General features: G+C 43.8%; 1 protein-coding gene across 3 annotated transcripts in view; it reads left to right on the top strand.

Annotated features, from left to right (window-relative positions):
* Positions 1-266: 266 nt before the first annotated feature.
* Positions 267-13,396, top strand: part of kmt2ba (lysine (K)-specific methyltransferase 2Ba) — a 35,216-nt gene continuing 22,086 nt past the window's right edge. For 2 of the 3 annotated variants that reach the window (XM_085791428.1, XM_085791429.1), the window contains exons 1-6: positions 267-683; positions 3,550-5,065; positions 5,984-6,150; positions 8,415-8,504; positions 10,187-10,343; positions 12,395-12,659. In XM_085791428.1, coding sequence (XP_085647554.1) covers positions 372-683; positions 3,550-5,065; positions 5,984-6,150; positions 8,415-8,504; positions 10,187-10,343; positions 12,395-12,659 — 2,507 coding nt within the window. In that variant the 5' untranslated portion in view covers positions 267-371. The remainder of the gene's footprint in view (positions 684-3,549; positions 5,066-5,983; positions 6,151-8,414; positions 8,505-10,186; positions 10,344-12,394; positions 12,660-13,396) is intronic. The other variant, XM_085791430.1, reaches the window with a different exon arrangement.

Genomic DNA, 13,396 nt, shown 5'->3' on the forward strand with positions numbered 1-13,396 from the left:
ATGGGTAAAAAACCTGATGATGATTCGCAATGACAGAGTAAAACATTTAATAGTATTATTGGCAGTAATAGAGGGCACCAAAATAAAGATTTTGCTTAGGGCCCCATTGAGGCTTGGGCCGGCCCTGGAAAAGAAAAAAAAAAGGAGGGGGTGGGGGGGCACCTGGAGGCAATGAAAGCGGATTTAACATAAGCGAAGTCGCCCAGTGTGTAGAAGTGGGGTCGCGCTTCCGCGGCGAAGTTCGTTTTCCCATGATGCCCCTGTGGCTGCTCTCTATCTGGCGCCTTCGCCTCGGCGGTCCATCTTGCCTCCCACATCGCTGCAGTCAGTCTCCCTCCGCCAGCGCGCCGTCCGTGTTGTTGTAGTAAATAATGGCGGCATCGGGAGGCGGATTATCATCTCCCGCTACCGTGGCGGGGTTGAGCACTTTAGCGCCGGCCCGGGCTCGATTCCCGGGCCGGCCGTGCTCGGCTCGCAGCAGGCTGCGGTCGGAGAAACGAACCAGACGCGGAAGGCTGGGCTCGGACAACGGGGAGCTGGCTGCCGGAGGGCCCAGGCCCGTCAACATCGGCCTCGCGTTGAGCGAAGACCCGGCGCTGCTGCGTCTTCTCGGGGTGGCGGAGAAGCACAGGCGGCAGAGAGATGCGGGCTTCGACTCCAGCAGCAGCAGCAACAGTGAGGAGGTGAGTAATAAGCTAACACACAGCACGTCAGCCGGGATTTGGTAACAATAGTGCCGCTAAAGCCAGTTTGTTAAAGAAGAAAGACATTTAAAACGTTTTGTTTTGATATGCACTTAAAGTGTTAAAGCTAACGTGGAGCTAGTTCGCGGTAACTTGGGTTGCAAACACTGAATAAAGCAGCACCACTGCAGCTACAACAGGGAGGCTGCTGGTGGTGGTGGTGGTGGGTGAACATTTACAGTCTGTTTGCTTCTGCAGGCTCATAGGAAATCATTGTGTGTTTAGAAATTGGCTCCAAGTTGTAACAATCAACGCGCACACACCGATCAGTGTCTGTCCAGCTGAGTTTGCTGCAAAGGGGGGGATTTATTAGGCGGAAACTTTAGCGGTGCTGTGAAAGCCATGGATGCGTTTTTCTTTTTGTTTTGTTGTGGAAACCAGGAGATGTCTCTTTTGTTTTGTTTGGTCGGTTGCTCGGTCATCCCAACTTGACACATTTTCGTGCAGTTGAAGTTCCCACCCTGCGCTGCTGACATCCACATGCCGCTAATCCTCTTGTCGTAGACCAAACGTCGGTGCTGCTGCTGATAACCCGGGGACAGCAGCACTGCGAGCTGTCAGCTGACCGCTTCTTGTTTTGGACGTCGGCTCAACGTGGAGAGTGAGAGGCAGAGATATTACCGAGACTTTATGTATGGATGGATCATACTCTGAAAAACCACTGTCCTTTGTCCTGATGGTTCGTTTTGCAGATATAAATCTCTCACTCTCATTACTGAGGTGACATTTAATAATGAAGGTAATGAGAAAACTGGTTGTACCATCTTTACTGTCATGCTAGAAGTCTGTCTAATTCAAAGAAAATGTAGATTTCCGTGTCAATACTTTTACTTTTGCATTTAGTTTGTTGTTGCAACAACCATCCTGCAGCTTTAATAGATTATTGTACATTATTTCAGCTTTTGTATGAGAAAGTGCAAGGGCCCTAAGGGTGAAATCCGCACATTATTGTACAGTTATGTAGACCTAGGTAATAGCTCCTGTTATGTAATGTTTTATTTTGTTTTTTCACTTTATTTGAATATTAAAAATGACTAGATTGCACTGGTCCAATGGTAAAACATGGACTACCAGAGCTGTATTTCTGTATTTTTATTTCATTAGCACCATGCACTGCGCTTTGCTCTCTTTATAGTTAATGGAAAAAGCTGGACTCTAATACTTTAATAACTAATATTTTAATTATTCATTAATCAATTAATCTTTTAAATATAATTATGAAAGAAAACCCACAACAAGTTCTCAGAGTCTTCAAATTAGCTGTTTTATTTCCCCCCAAACAGTGGTCAGGTTCAGAAAGATACCACATGTTCGTCTTTGCAACCAGTAAATTGATGACCAATCATTGCTACAGTCATTCATAATACAACACTAATATCACACTACAGACAGAAGTGACTCAGATGTGTCAGTATGTGTTCACAGTATTTCTCCATAGAGGCCAGTGCTGGATGTATCATTCACTTCCACGGTGGTGTAGTGTACTTGTACTTCTAGCAGCAGCTGGGCAGGTGGATGCTGATAATGATATGATGCCAAATTGGATCTGATATTATTAAATCTCCAGCACAGCGTCTGACATCAGTCGGGCTTCACTGATGCAATCCCTTTAGTGTGGACTGTAACAGAGTCACATGGCTCAATGCTAAAGCTTGTGGCTGATGCTCAACTGTCACTTATTTGCCACACACTCACTTGTTCTGCAGTGAGGGGAGTTAGTTTCTTCTCTGACGAATCTACAGAGTCGCAGTTTTGCGTGTGAAGATGGATGTGAGTAATTGGAGAGCCAGTTGAATTGTGTGAAGTGTGTGCTGTAGTGGGCAGTCTTTGTGCCTGAGGTAGACAGGTGCTTCAATTAGAAGAGGCTGGAAGCACGAGTGTTGTTTAGTGATAGAGTTTGAGTTTATATTTTCCATAAGTGGGTGTATTGAAATGTTTAAGAGGAGAATTAAGGTATGCTATAATGTGCCTTTTTTTAATTTCACTAAATAAAACGTAATGACTGTGGGATTGCAGAAGATTGCACCATATTCAAGTTATTTTATCTCACTGGAAAAAAGTTCCACATGTGCAGACAGATGGTTGCACCAACTGAAAACCTGCTGTTATTTCTCATAGCTCATGCTCATAGAAAACAAGATCAGTTTCACAGTGTTGTCTGAGCGGAGAGCAGAGCAGATGCTGAGCCACACAGTCTCAGTGGGGATAATACCTAATAACCAAATGATGAAGTGGGTGAGAAATTATGAAAATTCTTTAGTGAAAATGCCAAAATCCTTTTTTTTTTCTTTTCTTTTTTTTTCCTGTTTGAGTTGCATAGTGCCGGCAGTAGGTCTGGGTGTAATTTATGATCAACTGCCTCTGTGTCAGTGCTCACAGCTGCTTTGCTAAACTGGGAGTTTGCTGATCTGAATCTAATACATTGACTGTTAGATAACAACCTCAAACAACCCCACGTCGTCAAATGAGCTGAACTATCACTTTAAGTTGTGCCTCCTCGCCATATCATCACGACAGAAAGTAGGTAACAGCTCGGTGGTAGTGATCCTCCCACGCTGCGGAAACCTGAGCACCTGCTGCACCCGTTCATTATCATTGTTTGGAAAGATAAGTAGGCAGGCAGTTAATTGTTTCTCTGTCTTCATTTAGCATTTTCACATCAACTCTCTATTTTGTATTATATATGTTACCGATTCTTTTGTGTCCATTTTCATTATGTCATACAAGAATTTATTGCAAATAAAAGTTTTGATATGATTGACTTGGTGTTCAACAATCAATTAAAATGTTTTCTCTGTTTCTTCAGGAGGAAGATTTCACTGGATTTGGGACCACAGCAGTTCGTCCACAGAAAACTTCTGGCGCTGTTCCTCGGTCTCTGTCGCTCAGCCAATCGAGGTCTCCCCGATCTTCAGATCATTCTCCAGAGACAAAACCTCTCATTGGAAAAATTATACCCAAGACCTCAAAATCAGCTCTAATTGGGAAAATTGTACCGAGGGTTCCTAAAGAAGGCCAGGGTGCCAAAGAGAACCGAGCAGAAGACAAAGAAATACCCAAGATGGTCATTAAACTGCATGGCAGGCAGGTAGCTGTCACTGCAAGAGGCAGACGCACGGACGAGCCGGTCTCACGTAGACGGAGCAGTAAAAAATCAATTGACTTTATAAGGAAAGCAGGACAAACGGCCGACTCGGGCAACTCGCGAAACCAAACAGCCGCTACCTCAGTTGGTGGCACCAGGCGGAATAAGCTGGTGAGCACTGTGACAGCAGTCAAGGGCACAGTAAAAGCTTCCAAGGTCAAAGAACGAGGCGAGGTGTCGGAGGACTCGGACACGGACCAATCGCAGCCTCGGAGCTCCGCGAAACAAATGAAGAGCTTTCGATTCGGGCACACGAGGCGCACGTCTCAAGCAGTCACGCTGTCGTTTACGTCCTCTCACAAACGGCAGAGGAGGAGAACGGGTAAGGGGATGGGCGCCTCTCCTGAGGCCGGGACCGAGGCCGGCGCTCAGAGCGGAGAGGAGGCGGCGATGCCCCTCGAGTGCAAAGCCGAAAGTTCCCCGGAGAAACGGCCGAACAAACGGCACCAACGCAGGTCTTTGTTCGGCCACAAGCGGAAAGCGAAATCAGAGAATAAAGGTCCAAAAATCAGTCGAAATCGCACCCGGCGTGTGTTTTACACCTACGTGACGGAGCCCGTTCCAGGCAAACCGACGCAGGACGGGCAGCAGCTTCAAGGTCAGAGCGCGACCCCAGCGGAAGGGGTTTCTGAAGCTCAACAGGCCGCCAACAGCTCCTCCGCTCCCGTGATGAGCGCCCGGTCCTCTCGTGTTATTAAAACTCCAAAGAGGTTCTTGGACGAGGAGATGATTCCCTTTCCGAAGGGTCCTCTGTCGTCGTGGCTGAAGAGTCAGCAGAAAGAGGACGGGAAAGCGAGCGCCGCATCGCCTCATGAGTCGGGTCACGACGGCAACTCGTTACAGTCGAATTCTGACACTTTGTCGGCTCTCGACAGCCCGTCTGCCGTCACAAAGTTTCCATCAAAGGCCAGTCCGGGCACGAGCCACCTGGAGATCTACAAGAACCTCAAAAAACTGACCTTGAAAGTGGCGGAGAAGAAGAAAGGCCAGTGTGACGCTCAGGGGGATTATACACAACAAGGCGACTGCGTGACCTCTCATGTCAGGAAGAGGAAAAGGTCGAAGCTCATGATGGAGGAGATGGAGTCTCCTGGCGTCGTGAGGAAACTGGCGGTGGTGGTGAATGCTGACGTGGAGGTGCCCTCTAAAACGCCACTGTGGGACGCCGGCAACAATAGTAAGGATTACATTTTTCTTCCTTTTTGTTTAAATATTTATGAACATTTCTGGGTCTGAGAAATTCTGCAATGTTTTTTAATATCATGGAAATTGCCAGGAGATCATTTAACACTGTTTGCTCCACTGTTAAAACCCTCCTGTTGTCCTCCTGGGTCAAGGAAGAAAGGAAGGGCAAAGGGAAAGATGGGAGGAAAGAAGGAAGGGAAAAGGGAAGGAAAGATAGAAGGAGGGAGGGAACAGATTGGGTCAATTGGGTCAAAAAGGAAGGAAGAAGTAAGGATGAAGGGAAGGAAGGAAGAAAGGAAGGAAGGAAGGAAGGGAGGGAAAAAGGAAGGAAAGATGGAGGGAGGGAACAGATTTGTTCAAGGAAGGAAGAAGGGAGGAATGAAGGAAGGAAGGGAGGGAAAAAGGATTGTGGAAAGAAAGAAGGGAGAAAGGAAGGAAAGAAAGATGGAGGGAGAGAACAGATTTGTTCAAGGAAGGGAGAAGAAGGAAGGAAGGGAGGGAGGGAAAAAGGATTGTGGAAAGAAGGAAGGGGAAAAAGGAAGGAAAGAAAGATGGAGGGAGAGAACAGATTTGTTCAAGGAAGGGAGAAGAAGGAAGGAAGGGAGGGAGGGGGGGAAAAAGGATTGTGGAAAGAAGGAAGGGGAAAAAGGAAGGAAATAAAGATGGAGGGAGAGAACAGATTTGTTCAAGGAAGGGGGAAGAAGGAAGGAAGGGAGGGAGGGAAAAAGTATTGTGGAAAGAAGGAAGGGAGAAAGGAAGGATGGAGGAAGGAAACAGATTGGGTCAATTTGACCCAGAAGGACGACAGGAGGGTTAAGTTCAAAGGAGAGTATTTGGAAGCGTTCCTACGGTTACGGGGTTGCGCATCAGCTGACCAGATTTGCTTTTTTATTCATGATATTTGTTACAGATCAAGCAGGAAGCGTGACGGGGGAGAGTCAGGAGGCTTTAGAAGTCAGCGGGCCGAGCCATCGAATTGGTCTCAGCGGAGCTAATAAGAGGATGCTCCACCTTCTGAAGAAAGCCAAAGTCCAGCTCATCAAAATTGACCAACAGAAGCAGCTCAAGTTGTCACAGGTAAAAACAAATCCAAGATCTATGGTGAAGAAGGAAAGATTCTGTGGTGTTACACGTTGCTGAAATAATTGAAAACAAGATATTTGAGGATGACACATTGAGCTCTGGAAAACTGTGATGGGAACTTTTCACAATATTCTGACATTTTATTGACAAAACAACTATTTGGTTGATTGTAATTCACTCAATAATCTACTGTGGAAAAGAAAAAGTGAATTTCAGTGCTAATGATTTCACATAAGACCTTAAGGCGAGACACGGCAGGCAAAAACATTGTTTTTTCATGCACTTATCAATTTTGAGATTTTGGGCTATTTTGCTTCCATAACATGTCTTCTTTCAGAGTAATACAAAAAAATAGTCTAAAATACACATTATGGGTGTTTATTTTACTTCACTTTGACTGGTGTCGCCTGTAGATTTCTCCTAAATTCACCAGAACTGAGCGTTCTATCGCGGAGCGAGCCGCGTCTGTTCAGACTCCTGTCATAACAGGTATCGCCGTGAAGCTCTCTCTCTCTCTCTCTCTCTCTCTCTCTCTCTCTCTCTCTCTCTCTCTCTCTCTCTCTCTCTCTCTCTCTCTCTCTCTCTCTCTCTCTCTCTCTCTCTCTCTCTCTCTCTCTCTCTCTCTCTCTCTCTCTCTCTCTCTCTCTCTCTCTCTCTCTATCTCTCCCTCTCTCTCTCCTGCACTAATGTGTCGGTTCCAAAAATGGTCATTTCCTTTGTACCAGCGACGAATGGTAAAAGTACGAGGGAGGGTCTCATTGGCTGGTGTCGTTTTCCGACAGCGTGATTCGTTTAGAAGCATCACTTGATGCGCTCTGAACAGCGGAGGGACTTTTAAAAACGGGGAAAGGAAATCGATTTAAATCCTCACATAAAATAAAACAGCAACTCTCACTTGCTAGACAACAAAAGACACAGCACAGAAACTCACCGAGCCATAAGATCCCTTTACAAAGTGCGTCATCGCGGAAGCTGTCACCCGTAAAAAAACGAGTGTTTGCCGCCGGAGATCAGCGCGATACACAGCGGTGGCTTTTTTTTTTTTTTTTACACATCAGACGTCTGAATGAACTGATCGGAGATTTAATATGTCCCTGCGCTGGTACAGGGCTTAAAATGAGCATCGATCCTCAGAATCACGTGTTGTGCAGTAGTTTACTTCTCAGTGACAGAGGTGAAACGGATGTGACACTGACATGGGCCAGAGATGATTTTTAGCCAGACAGAGAGAAACTGAAAACATTGGTTGTCATATTACAGATGAGCCCAACTAGGCTACACCTAAAGTGTTTTTTATTTTTATTTTTATATTTATATTTTTTTCTCTGACCTACTGGCCCACACACCTTAAAATTCACAGTGGCCAGACACTCTTGTTTCCAGTAACAATGGGCTCTATGCACAGCTCCACTGCTTTCTAAATTCAAGGCAGCTCTTTTATTTACTGACAAACTGATTAATCCAGGTGTGTCTGAGTAGTCACATTGGTCAGACACACCTGGATTAATCAGTTTGTCCAATAATGTAATACAGGAAATAAAGGAGCTGCCTGAAGTTCAGGAAGTAGAGCTGTGCATAGAGCCAATTTGTGGAATTTTTGCAATAGAATCTTTAAAGGCCGTTTTCTCAAAATGAGCTTTTTCTTATACTCTGGACCCGAAATCTCCAGTTCAGCAGCACTTACAGACACCAAACCTTCCAGTTGTATTCCCGCCTATATTCTGAAGGTTTTTACAGAGGGGATTGTTGATATATCATTCACAGCCTCATTTATACAACAATTTATACCTAAAAACAGGGCGAAATTTGATTTTTTAGGGCTGGTGACAGTATTTTATCATTTACAAAGTGATAAAAAGAGATATCCAAAATCCCCTCTGTAAAAACTTTTGACTTTAATATGTCAACAAAATAAAACAAGAATTTTGAAAGTGGCTTTATCCAATCTTCAGATTTCGGGTCTGGAAATGTACACAAATTCACGCATATTTAATTATATAATGTCTAATTTCCATATGTAAGCATAATATTTAAGAAAACATGTAATACAAAAAACAATTGTCTCAATCTAAGTAATAAACATAGAAAGTTTCATGGCAATAGCTGTTAGTTAAATTTTTTACCCTATTCACCTGGGGTGTCTCGCCTTAAAAGTGGGAGACTTGGTTATTAATCTAGAGAGGTAAAGTAACACAGTGATGTTGCAGCAGGATGTCTCATATGAAATCTTTGTTTTTTATTCTTTCCTGGACCAAAAGTTGGGCTCCAGAGAATCACGAGTGCCAGTGAGTGGAAGGAGGAGGAGGAGGAGGAGAATTGGCGTATCTCCCAAAGATATTAGTCCTCAGGTAATGCTTTTATCCGGAAATATTCTTTTTTTATGTGGCTTGTCTGTGTTTGATAAAAATCGAAGTAGCATCAGGCTGCAGAATATGTTGTAATCACCTGTGTTGAGTCTTAACTGGACCATTTATTGTGTCCCTGTGTTTGTTTGTTCTTGTGTGTGTGTTAGCTGCTTTATGCCATGCAGGCGCTCATGAGAAACACCAGTTTAATGCACAGTGTAAAGGTGCTGAGCTGCAAGAGAGAGGAAAACGTGTACTTAAGTGCAAAATAAAGCAATGGAAAACAACGATCTAAGATAAGATAAGATAGATTAGATACCATTTGTACATTTGTTAAGGTACATAGGAATTCTTGTGCAGAGGACAAACATACAACTAGGGTTGGGCATCGTTTGGATTTTAACGATTCCAATTCCGATTCCGATTCTCTATTTCGATTCCGGTTCCAAACGATTCTCGATTCCGATTCTTTGAGGTGCAGGTCAACAGGTCACAACTTATTTCACAGGATATTTTTTTATTTGACAAACTCTTCACACAGGCTGCATGCATGCTTGGACTTCAAACATACATCTTACACAGCTTCTAAGACCTCCAAAAGGCCTCCAAAAATAGATTTTGCCAACTATGGTATTCAATTAAAAGGGAGGGTCCCTAACTAACTATAAAACTGAAACTTGGCAAGCAGTCTAACATACAAAGAGCTGCAGAACAGGTGAATGTATATGCAACAAAATAAAACAAACACTGGAGCAGTCATGATGACAAATCAAAAACAGTTTTTGTTTAAGAAGATAATCATGTCTGCCTTCTCAGGCTGAGGAGGTCTGTACACTAGTGACGCGCGGTGCGGGTCAAGAAATGTTTACTTTATTTGCGGTGCGGGGCGCGGTGGGGCGGGTCATTAAAAAAACTGATGATGAAGTCCAGAGTGTGTTATCAGGGGCGCGCTGATGTTGATGGGAAAGCCGGCGGAGGTGTGAGGGAACCGGTGAGACGGCGGCTGGGCGCATCAGCAGAGCAGGTTGGTTTCACTGAGAGCAGAGAGCAGACCGGGGAGAGAGAGAGGTGGCGGCGGCAGCGGCGGCGGCGGCGGCGGCGGCGGCTGCTGCACTCGTGCTGCACTGTGACTCTCCCACTCCTCACGAGCTCCACACTGACAAGCTACCGGCAACACAGCGCCTCTGTCTGCCCTTTCAAAGTAAAAGGCCGCTGTCTGACGTTTAATAGCAGCGGGGAGGGTTGTGAAAATAGATGCGGTGGTGCGGGGCGGGTCAAATTACTTAAAACTAGTGCGAGCGGAGTAAAACAAACAAACTAGTGCGGACATTTAGGAACCGAAAAAAAGGATCGAAATTCAAACGGCTTCTTAACGATTCCGGAACCGGACGTTAGGAACCGGTTCCTATTTGGAACCGTTTTTCGGTGCCCAACCCTACATACAACAAACAAGTAAAGATAAGCAAGTGCACACAATTTAAAAGAAAAGATATAAACAATAAAGAGTAAAAAGGCAATAAATACAATAAATATCAGATACTTTACACTGCGACTAAGGATATTGCACATTTCCCGTATTATGTGAGAGGAGATTTGACATAAATAAGTGATAACAAATATTGTAATTTGTTTACACCCAGGTGAATCCATGTTTTTTCTTTGTGTGTGTGTGTGTTTGTGTGCAGGAGCAACCGCTGTGTGGTCCGAGGATTAAACATGTGTGTCGGGCAGCAGCGGTGGCTCTGGGGCAGCCCCGTGCCACGGTGCCAGACGATATCCCCAGACTCAGCGCCCTGCCGCTGCACGAGAGAGAGGGCATCACCTTCTCCCCCGCAACAGAAGGTACAGTGCACGTAACGTGTGTTGTTTTTCTTTTAAGCAGAAAGCACAAAAATTGCACCACTGTGGAAGAAATATGGACTCTTATGTCAAATGGTAAATTGCATGTGACTATAACTACATTTGCGTTGTATTTGCAAAGTTAAATATGTGTCCCCTTTACTTTGGATCAACCAAGAAAACACAGGAGGGATGGCAGAGTAGTCATAGTCTTTGACCACAGGAGGGAAATGATGTTGAATGAGCTTATTCACCATTTAAGTCATTGGCCTTGGTGACGATGTGTGGTTCAGATGCAGCAACACAACTAAACACAAAGGAGGAACCTCAGTCAGAGCGGCGGAGGAGAGCACAGGGCAGATGCTGGTGTTGAAAAGCACTGAATTCAATTTCTTTAGTTTCCTTTAGACAGTATTTAAAAAATCTTACACTATAGAAAACTGTACAGTACAGTACTACTGACTGTTATAAGATCATTTTGTGTCTGACTGTGGGCTCTTGGGAGACACTGCACACCTGTCAACTAACAGGAGGATTGTTGCTGCAGGAGGTTGTTTGTAGAGTTTGCTGGCTTCATCAAACCTTTTTTGCAAACACTGTCACTACCAGCAGCAACAACGTCAAGGTCAACACGCTCGTAGGTTGACCTCAGCAGCACAATGAGCCGTCCTATGAAATTTTGACCGGTAAATTAATCTTGCCATATATGGATGTGTGTGTATATATATATATATATATATATATATATATAAAGCAAAGAAAGACCAAAGATGTGTTTTGACACAGTGTCAGTGTTGCCTAGCACATTGCTTGGTTATGATTATTTAAACTCTCAAATATGTGAGTGTGTGTGTTTTTTTTTAATCTAATAGGTTGTGTAAAGAAATATTGACATTGACCATATATTATCAACTCTGAAGGGTCTCAATAATGCTAAGTGTTATGATTGTGAAAGAAGTAATTAAATGATATTTTGTGAAGGTTAGGTATTCCTTTTAACTTGCTGAATCTTTCACACGGAGATTCTCACGTCCCCTCATTGAAACATGTAGCAGCAGCGAGTTACTATTATCTGGGACATTCAAGGCTGCTGCATCGTTTGTAGAGTGATATGAAAAAGTTAGTTGGATTTGTTACTGTATGTCATGCTTTAGGTTTTTGAATCAAATTGTGAGAACACTTCATTGGCATTGTCCAGACTTTAATTCATTCCTGCCGTTTTTTTGTTTGGCAAAGCTGCTCAGCTAGTTCATGATGATTAAGAAACGAAAACACTGGCTAAAATATTCTTCCAAACTGGCATTATTTAGTAGTTATAAATACACACCTTAAAAAAAATAAGACAGAGCACTGTTCTTGTTGCTTTTGGCAAACTCAAAAAACTGCTTTGTTAGTTCAATGTAGTTGTAACTAAAATATTTGCCAGCAAAAATATCTTTTGTCACACACAGATTAGCCACCGCTGTTGGAAAGCTTTACCCAACACTGGTCAAGTGAGCATCACTCAGTATGAGGTGAGGAAGTGCTGTTTGACAAATAGACTCACTGCCCTGTCTCTTAATGAACACATGTAGTGCAGATGAAAAAAAGCGAAAAGATCATTTCAGCTACATTATTTATTTAAATAATGACAGTCACCACCTCTGAGCATTTTTTTCTTTTGTGTCTGTGTGAAGTTGCTTTGTGCCAGCTCGCATTAAGTTTCACCACTGGAGGATGCAAGAGGCTGTGAATCATTTTAAATCTGCTCTTAGTAGTTTGTGATCTAATAAAGTGAGGCAGGGGAGTTTCCACCAGCAGCAACGGGTTTCTCCTGGTGTATTCACTCTATCCAAGAGCAAAGAGAGAGAAAGTAAATGAGTATGTAAGCACCTCCAATCACAGGAATTAAAACCTGTAACGTCTCCTGCTGACTGGCATCCAAAGATGTCAAACCCCCGCCCCCTCCCCACTCTACCAACACACAAACACACTCATCATCACATGTACGTAATGATGTTTTAAAAACGTCTGTTGTGGCACTTTTACCCATCCTCTGTGTGTCTCGCTTGCAGATGTGGCAGATGATGACGATGATGACATCTCTGATCAGGGCAGGGCTCAGTGGGTTGTCTCTCAGGAAAACATCCAGCGGAGGCGGAGGGGCAGGGGAAGGTTCAGGAAGAGGAAGGTGCTGAGCCAGTTTGCGCCGGGGGGAGTCCGCTCCCGGCGCTGTGGACACTGCACCGGCTGCCTGATAGAGAAGGACTGCGCCAAGTGCATCAACTGCCTCGACAAGCCCAAATTCGGAGGGCCCAACACGAAGAGGCAGTGTTGCATGTAAGTTAAATTAAACCAGTGAAACATTCATATTGTGTGTGTACAAAGACGAGCTGAATATTTTTTATTTTACTGCGCAAGATTAGTAAATTGCACAGGTGTTTGATAATGATAAAATGCTTCAAAGGCCTTTTCAATTCTTGTGAATTCAGATCGAAGTCTGCAAAACCTTCGTCTCTTCCTGCCTTTTTTTTTTTTTTGAAAATTAACTTTGAGCAATACGACTGGAAAATGAAGAAATGCCTCAAAGCAGAACCGGTGTTAGCTTGATATCAAACTGTGCTGTGATTAACCAGCAGTCTACATGGTGCCAAATGCTTGCCAGAAGTTGAGAGGAATAGTTTGACATTTGAGGAAATTCACCAAGAATTTCAGCATCACGTTTGTGTCTTTGCATTAACTGTGACGCTGCAGCTGGTTAACGTAGCTTAGCGTCAAGACTGGAAAAAGGAGAAAACTGCTACTAAATGTGTCTTTTTGGGTTTTTTATGCTTTGTCTTTACAGTTTAACAAAAACAATCTTTATTGTAATCTTGGCTAATCTGCTACTATCATGGCTTCATATTAAGCATGCAGACATGTACATTTTGTACTGACAGAACTAAGTTGCCTTCAGTTTCTAAATCTGTCGGAGTCAGCGGTGCCTAAGATTCTGTTTGACTTGTAGGTTACTCAATTTTTTTTATCATGAAACATGAAAATACTTCTTATTTCTTTCCAGTAAAACATATTAAACA

This window comes from Trachurus japonicus, chromosome 11 (genome assembly GCF_045865225.1).
Source record: "Trachurus japonicus isolate A0001 chromosome 11, Traja_1.0".
Taxonomy (NCBI): domain Eukaryota; kingdom Metazoa; phylum Chordata; class Actinopteri; order Carangiformes; family Carangidae; genus Trachurus; species Trachurus japonicus.